The sequence below is a fragment of the Cygnus atratus genome, chromosome 16 (assembly GCF_013377495.2).
Source record: "Cygnus atratus isolate AKBS03 ecotype Queensland, Australia chromosome 16, CAtr_DNAZoo_HiC_assembly, whole genome shotgun sequence".
NCBI lineage: Eukaryota > Metazoa > Chordata > Aves > Anseriformes > Anatidae > Cygnus > Cygnus atratus.
In genome coordinates this window covers 11,415,481-11,427,389 of record NC_066377.1, presented here as the reverse complement: position 1 = coordinate 11,427,389, position 11,909 = coordinate 11,415,481, and the positions used below count along the sequence as shown (strand labels likewise).

General features: G+C 62.2%; 1 protein-coding gene across 2 annotated transcripts; it reads right to left on the bottom strand.

Moving 5' to 3' along the window:
- Positions 1-907: 907 nt before the first annotated feature.
- Positions 908-11,452, bottom strand: SNTA1 (syntrophin alpha 1). 2 transcript variants are annotated; one of them, XM_035548356.2, is made up of 8 exons: positions 11,156-11,452; positions 8,665-8,850; positions 3,520-3,709; positions 3,221-3,428; positions 3,013-3,143; positions 2,199-2,395; positions 1,931-2,118; positions 908-1,764 (listed from the first exon to the last, which is right to left on the bottom strand). In XM_035548356.2, exons 1-8 carry the CDS (start codon positions 11,415-11,417, stop codon positions 1,672-1,674), a joined length of 1,455 nt encoding a protein of 484 aa, XP_035404249.1. In that variant the 5' UTR covers positions 11,418-11,452; the 3' UTR covers positions 908-1,671. The 2 variants fall into 2 exon arrangements, with proteins under 2 accessions (XP_035404249.1, XP_035404250.1); XM_035548357.2 differs by having other exon boundaries at positions 2,199-2,290.
- Between the last annotated feature and the right edge of the window lie 457 nt (positions 11,453-11,909).

Here is an 11,909-nt window from a genome sequence, read left to right as displayed (position 1 = left end):
GCACAAAGCGGGCCCCCTCCTCTCCTGCCCCCCGTCCCACCAAGACAGAGCAGCGCAGTGCTTACGTGCCCCATCAGACCTATTTTTTATACCACGTAAGATGTTCCTCTGCTTTCTTCCTGCTCAGATCTCATGCACCTCACTTCCTCAGAAGTTTTGCGTTTTGACTGCTAACACTCACCCCTTTTTTTTTATTCAGCTTATTTTTTTCCCATGCATCCCAAAGGCTGCAACAGCATCGGGGTCCCCTTTGCAAGGGACCAGCTCATCTTCATTAGCCAAATCATTAACTTCCGTGGCTCTTCTCAAAGCAGACACCCTGCAATCTCACCTGCCGGTGCTACCCCACGCAATAAGCACTCAAGGAGCAGCACTGCCCCCCACAGATGTGGGGATTTCATTTCTCCAAGACCAGCGACACCACTGATGCACCCCACTACCCTGAGCCACGCCACGTTAGCACAGAATAACAGGATGCATGAGCTATCATTAAAAAAAGGATATTTGCTGCTAATTAGTTGCTAATATTCAGTCTGAGTGTTAGGAGCTCTGCTAGGAGACCCCAGTCTCCCCCACGCACATGTACAGGGCCAGGACAAAAGGAAAAGACTAACCCAGAATTTGTCACTTCAGTGATGTGAGCGTGGCCCTTTCCTGTCCCCATGTGTGGATGCTGCACTGAGAGCCCTGCACTGAGACCCCTTAGAAACTCATCAGCAAATCCCACTTGTCGCATCGTGAACCCCCCCAGAGGGTCCCCCACACCCCAAAACCAGCATCTCCAACGCGGCGGCATCCCAAGGCAAACCCTGCACTGTGCTTCGTTGCCTGGCAGCAAACACCTGAGGCACAGCCCAGGCAGCACCCACGGATTTTTCACCTCAAGCAAAACCAGGAGACCCTCAGCTCCTGCTGGGTGTGAGCTGCAATGTTTATTTGACCGAAAACAGAAAGAGAAAAAAAAAAAAAAAAAAAAAAAAAGAGGCATTTTCATGCAGAATTTTTTGGTTCATAAAACAAGTTGTTTCCCACCAGCCACCTGATGTCCCTCCCCCCCAAACCAAGAAATAAAATGATGCAGGAGTTGGCAAAGTAACACGAACCGTGTGACCATCCCAAAGAGAAGTGGTTCCTATAGTATGCTGCGATACCGAAAAATCTGGCAAATAAGAGCTGATCTGCAGTTCCCATCTATCCAGTAACACGGAGCTGACCCCGGTCTGCAGCCCTCTTTCCGAGACGCATGCCCGGGGGACATACAGACACACGTCCTCGCGCTGGAGAACCTGAGGGTTTCTCCTGGGGTTCAAAGCGGGTGGATGAGAGCTGCCCCATCGGCACTTGTAATGGGGACGATATAAATATAAAACATCCATACAAACGGGTTCATTGTACAGAAAATATCATCTCACAAGGCACTCGAGTGACTGTGCGGCTCCCACGGGGGCTCCTCCAGCCGAGCATCGTGGTGGGAGCAGGGAGGGGAAGGGGGCACCGCAGACGTCCTGGTGCTGCCATCCAAGAGGGACATCACCACACTGCTGTCCCCAGCGCCCCGGGGAGGGTAGCGTGACCCCTCGGGGACTTGTGTCCTGTCCGGATGGCTTCGGGCTGGACTTGGCCTGGAGGGAGGTGCATAGATGTGACGGGGGCTGGGGCCCCGCTCCGTCTTCACGCCAGCAGCCCCAGACGGGTCACCTTGGCCGAGAGGAAGGAGTGGATGATGAAGACGATGGTTTTGGGGCAGGAGTGGAGGTCCAATTGCTGCAAGAAAGGAGCAGAGGGACATTTGCAATGGGAAGGGCTGTACAACAGACAGCGGGTGGGTGCCATGCACGGGGCAGGTACCATGCACGGGGCGGGCACCCCGCTCCACCTCTCCTCCCGGGCCGGTGGGAGCCAGGGGGAAGCGAGGGTGACGCCAACTCACAATCTCGCCCTCTGGGCCGCCAAAGTCCAAGTAGAGCATCTTGGTGCCGTCGTCGGAGGACATCTGCAGCTTCTCGAAGGGCTGCTGGAGCAGGATGGTCTTGCTGAGTCCCGGCTCCGTGGTGGAGATGGTGAAGCCCTTGTCGATGTGGATGGAGAGGGTGCAGTCCTGCCCCTTCCAGGTGCAGGCTGGGGACAGGGACGGGCTCAGGGACGGGCGCGGGACCCCGCCACCCCCCGCCCCGCGCCCCCCGCGGGACCCCGCTGACCTGCGGACACCTCCTGGGCGAGCTCGGCGGCGCCGTGGGTGCCGTCCACCAGCAAGCGGGTCCAGAGCGCCAGGTCGCGGGGGCTCTCCAGGCTGAAGAGGTGGCTCTGCACTCCCAGCCGGGTGCCGGCACGCAGGGCGAACGCCAGCTCGGCCTCGTACAGCGCCGAGCCCTTGGCCGGGCCCGAGTGCACCAGCCTGCGGCACGGCGGCGCTCAGCCCCGCCGCGGGCCGCCAGGGGGCGCCGCAGCCCCGCCGATGGGCCCGGCCATCTTGTGCCGCCCCCCGGGCACCGCCACAACAGGCGGCGGGCACCGCCACCCCCGAGCTGTGCCACCGACCCCGGGCACCGCCCCTGTCCCCACGGCCCTGACACTACCCCCAGACGCTGCCACCACCTCCCAGGTTCTGCCACCAAGTCCTAGGGTGCCCGGCGCTACCCCCAGGGCACTGCCACCACCCCCAGGACACTGCCACCATCCCCCGAGTTCTGTCACTGTCCTTGGGGCTCTGCCACCGTCCCCCGGGCTCCACCACTACTGTAGGACACTACCACCAACTCTGCGGCCCTGCCAACACCCCTGAATGCCACCACTATCCCAGGACACCATTATCCTTGGCCACAACCGCCATCCCTGTGACACCGCCACCATCCCTGGGGACACTGCCACCATCCCTGGGGACATCATCACTATCTTTGGCCACAACTGCCAGCCCTGGGACACTGCCACCATCCCTGGGGACACCGCCACCATCCCTGGGGACACCATCCTGAGGACACCGCCACCACCCCGGGGACACACGCAGGACCCTACCTGGTGGCAATGAGCGGGTAGCTGTGCACAGGCTTGCCCAGGGCATCGCGGCTCTGCGGCAGGCTGCTGTACAGGAGCAGCTCCTTCTCGGTGAGGACGGCCAGCAGGTTCCTGGTGCCGGCACCGGGGAGCTGCAAGGAGCCGGGGTCAGGGCTGGCCAGGGACCCCTCGGCAGCAGGTGGCAGGGGTGGAGGGGACACAGGGGTACCTGCTCGGTCAGCCAGCCCACGTGCCTGACGTCCCTGCCGCCCGCCGTGCCAGCACCCACCAGCTGTGCCCGCAGCTCCTCCTTCACCCGCGGCAGCAGCACACTCGCTGCGCCCTGGATGGCCCCGAGCCACGACTGCGCCGTGGCCTCGTCCTTTGCCCGCAGGAAGAGAGCCACGCGCCCATCCGCCGAGCACACCTCGAGGTACCTGCAGGGACACGGCCCCACTGGGTCCCCACCGGCCCTCCATGGGGCACCCCGAGTGGTGGCCGGCACGGTGGTGGTGGCATCACCCTGACCTGTGCTCCGGGTCGGCGGGGAGGCACTTGCGGGACACGTAGCACATCTTCAGCGGGACGGTCCGGCTCTCGCGGGGTGGCAGGACGGGAGACGACCGCTTCTGCTGGCCAGAGGGAGAGGGGTCCCAGCTGACCGTCGCCCCCGCCGCCGAGTTCTTGAAGTAGGGTGAGATCTCCTTCATATACTTCACTGGAAGAGAGGTAGTGCCCAGTGAGAGCATGGCGTGGCGGCCACATCCTGCCCACCAGCACCCACCCACACTGCTGAAACCCCTCGTGCCTCCTCCATCATTTCCCCCCTCCCCCTGGATCCACCACCCATGGGTGCTGCTCTGGGTCCCCTGCAGTCACCCCACGCCAGTGCATGGGGCATGCTGCCAACTGCTCTGGTGAGCTGAGCTGGGCTAAAAAAAGCCTTTTCCCCTCTTTCCCTCTTTTTTTTTTTTTTTTTTTTAACGTGGCTCAGGTCACAGATCCAATTCCAGCCTGGACCCTGTTTGCCAGGGCAGCACATGGAGGCGCGGGGTGGGGAACGGGCAGGAAGCCCAGGCCAAAATTACACAGTCCAAATTGTGCTGGTACAGCCGGTCCCGCGGCCAAGTGGGAACAAAGCAGTAATAGCTCTCAAATACCATGGCTTGGACCCAGGAAAAGCCTCGAACTGCGTGTGCACAGCTCACATAACCCTGACTGGTGAGTTAGAAACCAGGGACGAGAAATCATCTTTAAGTGCCCAGCGAGTCAGAGTCAAACATCAGAGCCGCTGTACCACAGCCCAGCTCCGGAGGTTTAAGAGAGGGGGAGATGAAAGTTACAGCAAATTGATGGGGCCCCACAGGCACAGCTGGAAAACTGGGTCAGTGGCTCCCAAGGCTGATCCAAAGCACGGGCAGAAATGCTTTGGTTGGGCACGGTGATGCCCTGTGTGCTGTGGGGCTGGCTGATGGCTCTGGGGAAGGGCTTTCTTTCCTTGGGTGGCCCTTGGGAAAGGACCAGGGGACAGACACGTGCCTGCTGCCACGTCCCAGATCGTCACAGCTGGTTTCACCCCAGGCTTTGCAGCTGACTGTCATAGGTGGCACACTGGTGGACCAGCTCCATTGCAGCAGCAAAGCCAGGGCAAGGGCTCCTAAACCTCAAAATCCCCAAATCCAGCGTGCGAGCTGCAGCGGGGGCACCATGGGGAGAGGCAAAGCCCCAGGGCATGAGGGGACGTGCCCCATGGGGGGACACAGCCCCATCACCTCGTCTCACCCCAGTGGCAGTGCTGAGCCCCAGCCCGGCTGAGCCGCCGCTATAAAGGGCTGCGATGCCGCTGCCGCACGTGGGTCGGTCACCCCGTGGCAGCCCCGTGCCTCCCGGTATAAATAGCCGCCGCGCTCCCGCAGGCATGCGAGCTGCGCTGGAGGCTGCCCTGGGCCAGCAATCTTGGCAGCGGGACCCGTCGTTATTCGTGTGCTTGGGAGCTAATTGGATTTCACAGAGACGGGCGTTCATCTGCGGGCACCGGCACATGCCGAGAGCCGGCCGTGGCAGTGATAGCGCTTTGGGGCACGGGGACACGCTGCCTGCTCTGCCCCCACTCCAAGCCCTCCCTCCCTGACGCCACCCCCGGTAATTCCTTCCAGCATTCCCGCACCACCTGTCCTGCGTGTCACCTCCAGGCAGGCAGGGGACGTCACCGACATCAGCTGTGCCATGGCTGGAACACGTCCCGATGGCCTCCGCTCAGGGCAGGAGGAAGGGGCACGGGGAACTAGGCAGTGGGCGATGTTGCCTAACTCCAGGAGAAATTCCACTGAGCCGCTCAGGGGACGGGGCGCAGGGGACCCTGCCCCAGGGGTGCCCTGGGTGAGTTGTGCCAGTGACCCCCACCCCAGCACACACACGACTGCGGAGCCCATAACATGGGCACGTGGCCACCGCGCCCATGTGAAATGTGACCTCAGGCCAGCTGGCTCTGTCCCTGCCCCGAGGACAGTCTGCAAAGCTTGTCAGGGGACCCCAGTGCACCCCAAAAAATTCAGGGCAGGACCCCAAGATCCTAGCACCCACCCCAAGGCATTTCTTGCAGACAGAACAGCCCCGTCCACATGCTCTGCTGCAAGGTGGACATCACAGCACGGACGCATGGTGGAGAGGCTCACAGCTATGCTGCTGGCCAGGGCCTCGTTGTTTGTCCCCAAGAGGTGAGAGCCTTCCAGCAGCACCTGCACAGCATCGCAAGCCAAAGCGCTCCGGCTGCAGGAGTGGCCATCACATCTGGAAGGCTTCCAGAGAGGTCCTGGGGATCCGGCTCCAGCCCTAATGAGGTCCTAAGCCCATCTCCGGCGGGCCCCTCTCTGCCTCAGAGCAACACCGGGACCGACGGCGCAAAACTAGCACATGAAATCACAAGGCAGATGTGGCCGGTCACCCACACTCTGCCAGGGGAAGGGGAAGGGAGGTGAAGGTAGGACAGGGACCCTCACCACCTCTGCATCATCCTAAGGCGGGTCCGAAGTCTCCTGCTGTGGTTCATCGCCGTGGTTAAGCCACGTGAGCATGTGTGGCACTTCCTAGGGCAGAGCCCAGCCGCCCAAGTCGCAGCTTCTCGGAGCTGCTGCTGGGGGGGGTTTGCTCTTGCGGGTTCAATCCTGCACAGCTCCGGCAGGCACAAAGCCAGGATGCTTGGTGCCCGTGGGCACCTGATTTCTGCTCCACCGCACAAATCCGGGTCACCACCACCCCAAAACCTCCAGCCACTTTGCTCCTGTGGTATTTTCTCCAGGGCCAGCTGAATGTTGTGGCTATTTTACATCTCACACCATGCACATCTCCACCCTGTGCAACTGCTGCAGCCAGAACCGGGCATCCAACAGTTATTTTTTCTGAATTACAACCTTCCATGCTATCCCTTGGCCAAACAAGTCCTGGAGAACTGCTTTGTACCCAGAGCAAAAAAAAAAAAATCTAATAAGGGGAAAAATAAGGTCAGGCAGAGTGCCTCTCCCCAAAATAACACTGTAATATAAATACAAACTCCTGCAAGTATGAAGATTGCAGCTTGGCACATGCAGAGGCCTCCTGGCAGGGCACGCCGGGAGGTTTCCGCACATCATCGCGCCCGGCCAGGACTGGCAGTGCAGGGCCGGATCCAGCACGTGGGGCACTTGTGGCGCTGGGACTGACGCGTTTCAGTGCTCAGCTCGGCCGTTTTGGGGTTCCACCAGAATTCATCACCCCTATCAGTGACCACACAAGGAGTGTGCAAACTCTCCTGGTGCTGCCGCGTGCAGTCGCTCTCCTAATTAGAGCAAGACGAGAGCTTCGTTTCCTTCACGTCACTTTGTGAACCGCCCTTAAAGCTCCAGGTCTAACAAGCTTGGCTGGGAGGAGAAAGGTGGTGTAAACACGTGCTGGCTGTGCTGAATGACTCCTTTTTGGTATTTCTGGCAAACATAAGGGAAGTCAGAGCTTAATGAAGAGTTGGGGAGGCCCAGGGGCTGCGGAGACCCCGCTGTGCTGCTTGCCCTTGTCCCCGGCTGTCCCAGCACAGATGTCACCAACCCTCTGTGCCAGGCTGGGGCACACAGGGGACATTTCTGGAGCTAACTGAAACAGCATGGGGCTGGCCCGGAGCTGTCTGCAGGGCCAGGGGACAGCAGGGGACAGCCAGCCCTGCACAGAGCCAAGGCACAGGGTTTTGCGAGGGAGCATAGTCGGCACCAGAAGGCACCTGCTGGACGCTAAGGTCGTTGTGCTGCTTTTCACCGAGCCTTGGAGCAAACCCAAGGATGAGAAAGGAGCAGGGGAGTCCCCAGTCACCACCCCTCTGGCTTCAGGGCAGCGCTCTGCCCCCAAGCCCCGCCGCACTCAGAAGGGAGCGGAGATGGAGATGCCGTGCGCACGTGCGACGACCAGCAGCTGCCCGCAGCACCCCGAGCAGCACCGTGCCACAGGAGGGTGATGGCATCAATCCAAACCAACCAAAAACATCAAGGCAGGAGCCAGCCCAGCTCTCCTCCTGGAGCAGAAGTGTGCCTGCCGGGAGCTTTCGTTTAGGAGGAAGCCCGGCTTCTGCAGAAATGTAGGTGCCTCCCTGCAGGGCGGCCTGGAAGCACCCACCCGGCTCCCCAGGAGGAAGAGGAGGAGGAGGTTGGTCCGGGAGAGAAGTTGTTCTCTCGAGAAAGGGCAGCCCATCTCCACCTCCCGCAGAACCTCCAGCAGAAAGGAAGCCCATGCCAAAGTAAAGGATGAAAAGAAAATAACAGAGAGAGGGTGGTCTGAGTGCAGCGGCCACGGGGAGGAATTTCAGAGACTTCCAGAGAAAGAGGCTCTTGTATTTCTCTTTGGTCAGAAAAAAAAAATAACCCCCCTATCTGCTCCCAGCAGCTGTGCAGAGCAGCACATTCCTCAGGCTGAAGCGTGGTTCTGCGGCTCCCAGGAGAGGAGGAACCCACAGCAGAAAAGGGCTGAGCAAAGCGAAAACTGAAAATCTGGAGATGACACAATCTGGGGAAGGAGCAGGAAAGAAAGCGCCGCGGAGGTTGCTCACAGCAGAAGACACAGAGCTCTTCTTTGTCCAGGCACAGCCCACAGTGCTGCCCCCAGCCGAAAACCTCCCTTTGGGACCTGCAGCCCTAAAACCGCACAAGAAAGTGTCTCGGGCTCCAAGACCACCTGGGGCAGCCCGCAGAACCATGCGGCCCCACTCTGGCCAAGGGTGTGGATTTAAATGGAAGCCATGGGAAGAACACGGAGCTGACCGCTGCCCCCGGCACTGAGGACCTCGGGGTGCAGCCGTGCGACAGAAAAGTCACCCGCCCCATAGACCTGCCCCAAATCTCCCGTTGCAGCCCGCCCATGGTCCCTGCAGCTGGGACACAGCCGCCGGGCACCCAGCGCATCCCTCCGGCTCCGCGGGGGGACCCCTCCGGCTCTCCGTATGAGCAGATAAGCCACTCTGCATATATTGTTTCCCATTTAAAAGAGTATGCAAATGTGTATGCAGATGCTGTGCCACCCCCGGGCTCCCTGCACAGCTCCAGCACACCCTAGAGTGTCTCGGGGTGGGCACCCAGCACGTGGCTGTGCAGGAGCTCTGCGGAGACGGGCATCGGCAGCCCAGAAGCAGGAGCCCCCTGGTGCCGCCTCGGCCCCTACCTTCCAAGACGACCTCCTTGCCCGTCTTCTTCAACGCCTGCACCGCCTCGTCGTGCGTCGCCTCGGACAGGTCGGTGCCGTTCACGGAGAGGATGGCATCTCCCACGTAGAGCGCCTCGGTCTGATCCGCCGCCAGCCCCTTGAATATCTTGGATATCAAGATGGGCATTTTATTCTCTCGGCCACCTTTGAACAGAAGGGAAACCAAGCGGTTACGGACGTACAGACGGGGATGCTCAGGTTCCAGCCAGCCCTGCAATGACCACGCTGCCCTCCGCATCTCTCCCTGGCAGTACCCAACATACCGTGAGGCTTTACAGCAGCTGAAGATAATTGCTCCCAAAAAACCTCCGAATGGTTGCAGATTTCCTTGTGGAGCAAACACATACCTTGGCTGTCTCCCCATCAATTTTGGCAGGAAACCATGTCATTATTTGCATTATTAATTGTGTGTGCTGAGCAACCATCCCTGCTCCGAGGACTTCATGATCTAAATGGATCAGGCAGCTGAGTGTTTGGAGAGGCAAAAGAGCCAGGGAGAAGCGACCCAACCTGGGTATTTGCTCCCCTCTGCCCAGTGGCTCTATTTACCTGCTGCTTTCCATTCTTCAGCCTAAAAGGATGCTATTCAAGCCTCCCGGCAGCTTGAGATCAATTTGCACATTAACTTTTGAACCCGCGGGGAGATGCGAGCAGCCTGCAGGCGCGGGAGCAGCAGCTACAGCAGCAGGGCGGCAAGCAGGGAGCGGCAGTGCCCGACGTGCCCCGCGCCCCCCGGGACAGCCTGTCCCCAGGAGCCTCCCCGGGAGGATCCCTCATCCGAGGGGGAGAGCCCAGCGGTGCGTTATCACCCCGGGGCTGCTCCCGGCCCTGCCGCAGGCATTTCCTTGCTCAGATTTCTGCCAAGCCGCTCGAGGAGCAGAGGGCTCCGGTTATCAGCTGTCAGAGGCCCCCGTGGGGGTGCTCCGAGCTGCTGAGCCCACCCTTGCAGCAGGGAGTCCTCGGCTGCGCCCGGGCTGCGTGCACGGAGGGGGAGCTGCTGCCAGGAGCATCCGCGGTGGCTCCAGCAGGATGGCACCCTGACCCTGAAACACCAGAAACTTGAGCAAAAAAGCTTAGGCTGGCTGGGGTGTGGACCCAGCCACAATGCTAGGGCCAGAAGGGTTTGGTTCAGGTTCTGCCCCTCACCTTGCCCCTGGGCCATGGACAGGAGCAGCAGGAGCTGGTTGGCACGAGGGGCACCAGGCTGCCAGAGCCCCTCAGCTGCCTTCTCCATCATCCCCTCCACATCCCCGCAGGGCTTGCTGGAAAAAGGAAAGCGAGGAGCTTTTGCTTGTAGGAAAGCGAGGTTAAACTGCAAGAAGGGGGCTGCTTTTTAATAGGAATAGGAAAGCATCCGTCTCCCCCCCCAGTTAAGGCAGAGTAACGCAGAGCCAGGGCTGCCCGAGCGGCCGTCACGCTTTGCAGCTCCCAGTTTGGATTACGGCTCCTTGGTTTCCACATACGTCACTGCAAAAATAAAGTTTTAGCTGAACCAAGTAACGTTTCTCCTTTCCTGGGAGAGCCTCAGAGCCAGCGGCAGCTTTGCAGCCAAGGGGTTGTTGCAAAGGGGATTTTACGCTTCCCAAAAGGGCTGGCAAGCTCCAGCATCCCAAAAAGCAGCCGGCGGCACTGGGTTTTGACCCAGTCCCCGCACAGGGACACCCACAGCACAAAACTTCCCCGCGGCGCCCGTTTACGGAGCGAGCTGGAAGCTCCGGGGAGGGGAAGCCACGTCAGGAGGCGAGAGCCACGCTGCCACCGTCCCCAGGCCCCCCAGCACGCAGCCCCACGACCCCCTCGGCCACACGTGGTGGCAGCCCCCTGGACTGAGCTCCCCCTGCACGGAGTTTCCAACAGAGCTCAGAGCCTCGTGAAAGCCAGACGGGGCCAGAAGGGGCCTCGCCCCGAGAAGTTTCCAGCCCCAAGTTGAGGCAGAGCCAGCCGGGTGCAGGGCGGGCAGCGGCTCTAAGGGGCCCCCGGCTCCCCGCCCCCCGGGGCTCCAGCTCCCAGCACCGCTCAGCACCCCACAGACCCGCGACGGCTCTGGGGGGGGTCACAGGCGTTTCCTTCGGGGGGCGGACGGGCACAGGGGCCGGCGCTTGGACACAGGGACCGGGGGACACGGGGACACGGGGACACGCCGGAGACGAGGACGAGGACGCACGGGCGAAGCGCTCCACTCGGCAGCAGAAGGGGCAGCTTTTTGTGCACGTCCCACCTGCTCCCGGAGCCCCCGTCCCCGTGTCCCCGCGTCCCCCCCGCTCCCGGAGCCCCTGTCCCAATGTCCCCGTGTCCCCCCCACGCAGCCCCCTGCCCTTCCCCACCTCCCCGGGGACTGAGCTCGGACGCTGCCCGACCCCCCCCCCCTTCCCTCCCCCTTTCCCCGGACCCCCCACCCCTCACCCCCAGCCCGCTCGGAGGACGGCAGCGGCGGGCCCCCCCCCCTCACCTTTGATACTGATGCCGAGCCCCCCCACGTCCTGCTTGACGACGTGCACCGTGCGCCTGATGTTGGCGAGCGCCTCGGGCACGCCGGAGCCCCCTTCGCCGCCGTTCAGCTGCGCCGCCGGAGCCTCCCCGGGCCCGGGGCCGTCGGCGGGGCTCACCCCCAACGAGTCCTCGGCCAGGGTGAGGAGGACGCGGAGCCAGTGCCCGCCGGGGCCGCGCAGCTCCAGCAGCCCGCTGCGCGGGGCGCGCCTGCCCGCCGCCATCTTCCGCGCCCGCCGGCCCCGCTCCGCGCCCGCTCCGCGCCCCCCCGCGCACCGCCCCCGGCCCGCCCCGTCGGGGCAGCGCCGCGCCGCCGCCGCTCGGCTGCTGTGGGGCTTTTTTTTTTTTTCTTTTTTCTTTTTTCTTTTTTTTTTTTTTGGGGGGGGGGGGGGGCGGCCCCGGACTGCCCGCTGAGCCGCCCCGCGAGGGGCCGGGGAGGGCTTCTTGGGGGGTCGGGGCGCGGGGACGCCGAGGTGGGCTCCGCGGGGTGCAGGCTGCCGGGTGGCCGTGCCCTCGCCCCCTGCCCCGGTGCACTTCTCAGGCCCCAAAGTAGCCGGGACCGGCCCCGGGGTTTCTCCGAGGCTGCTCCCTGCAGGGCCCGGGGGTGGGCGCCTCTCGGCAGCCCCGCGCTGCTCTCGGGCAGGGGAGGCAGAGGGAGGAGGGTGTTCGGGGCGTCCCCCGCCTCCCCCGTGCTGGTCCCGCTCCTTGAGAACAGC

Excerpts from the sequence above, each read along its gene's own strand:
- SNTA1 (XM_035548356.2), bottom strand. The coding sequence starts at position 11,417 with ATGGCGGCGGGCAGGCGCGCCCCGCGCAGCGGGCTGCTGGAGCTGCGC. Across the intron at positions 8,851-11,155 it reads GCTCGGCATCAGTATCAAAG|GTGGCCGAGAGAATAAAATG; the intron begins GTGAGGGGGGGG and ends TTCTGTTCAAAG. Across the intron at positions 3,710-8,664 it reads CAAGGAGGTCGTCTTGGAAG|TGAAGTATATGAAGGAGATC; the intron begins GTAGGGGCCGAG and ends CCTCTCTTCCAG.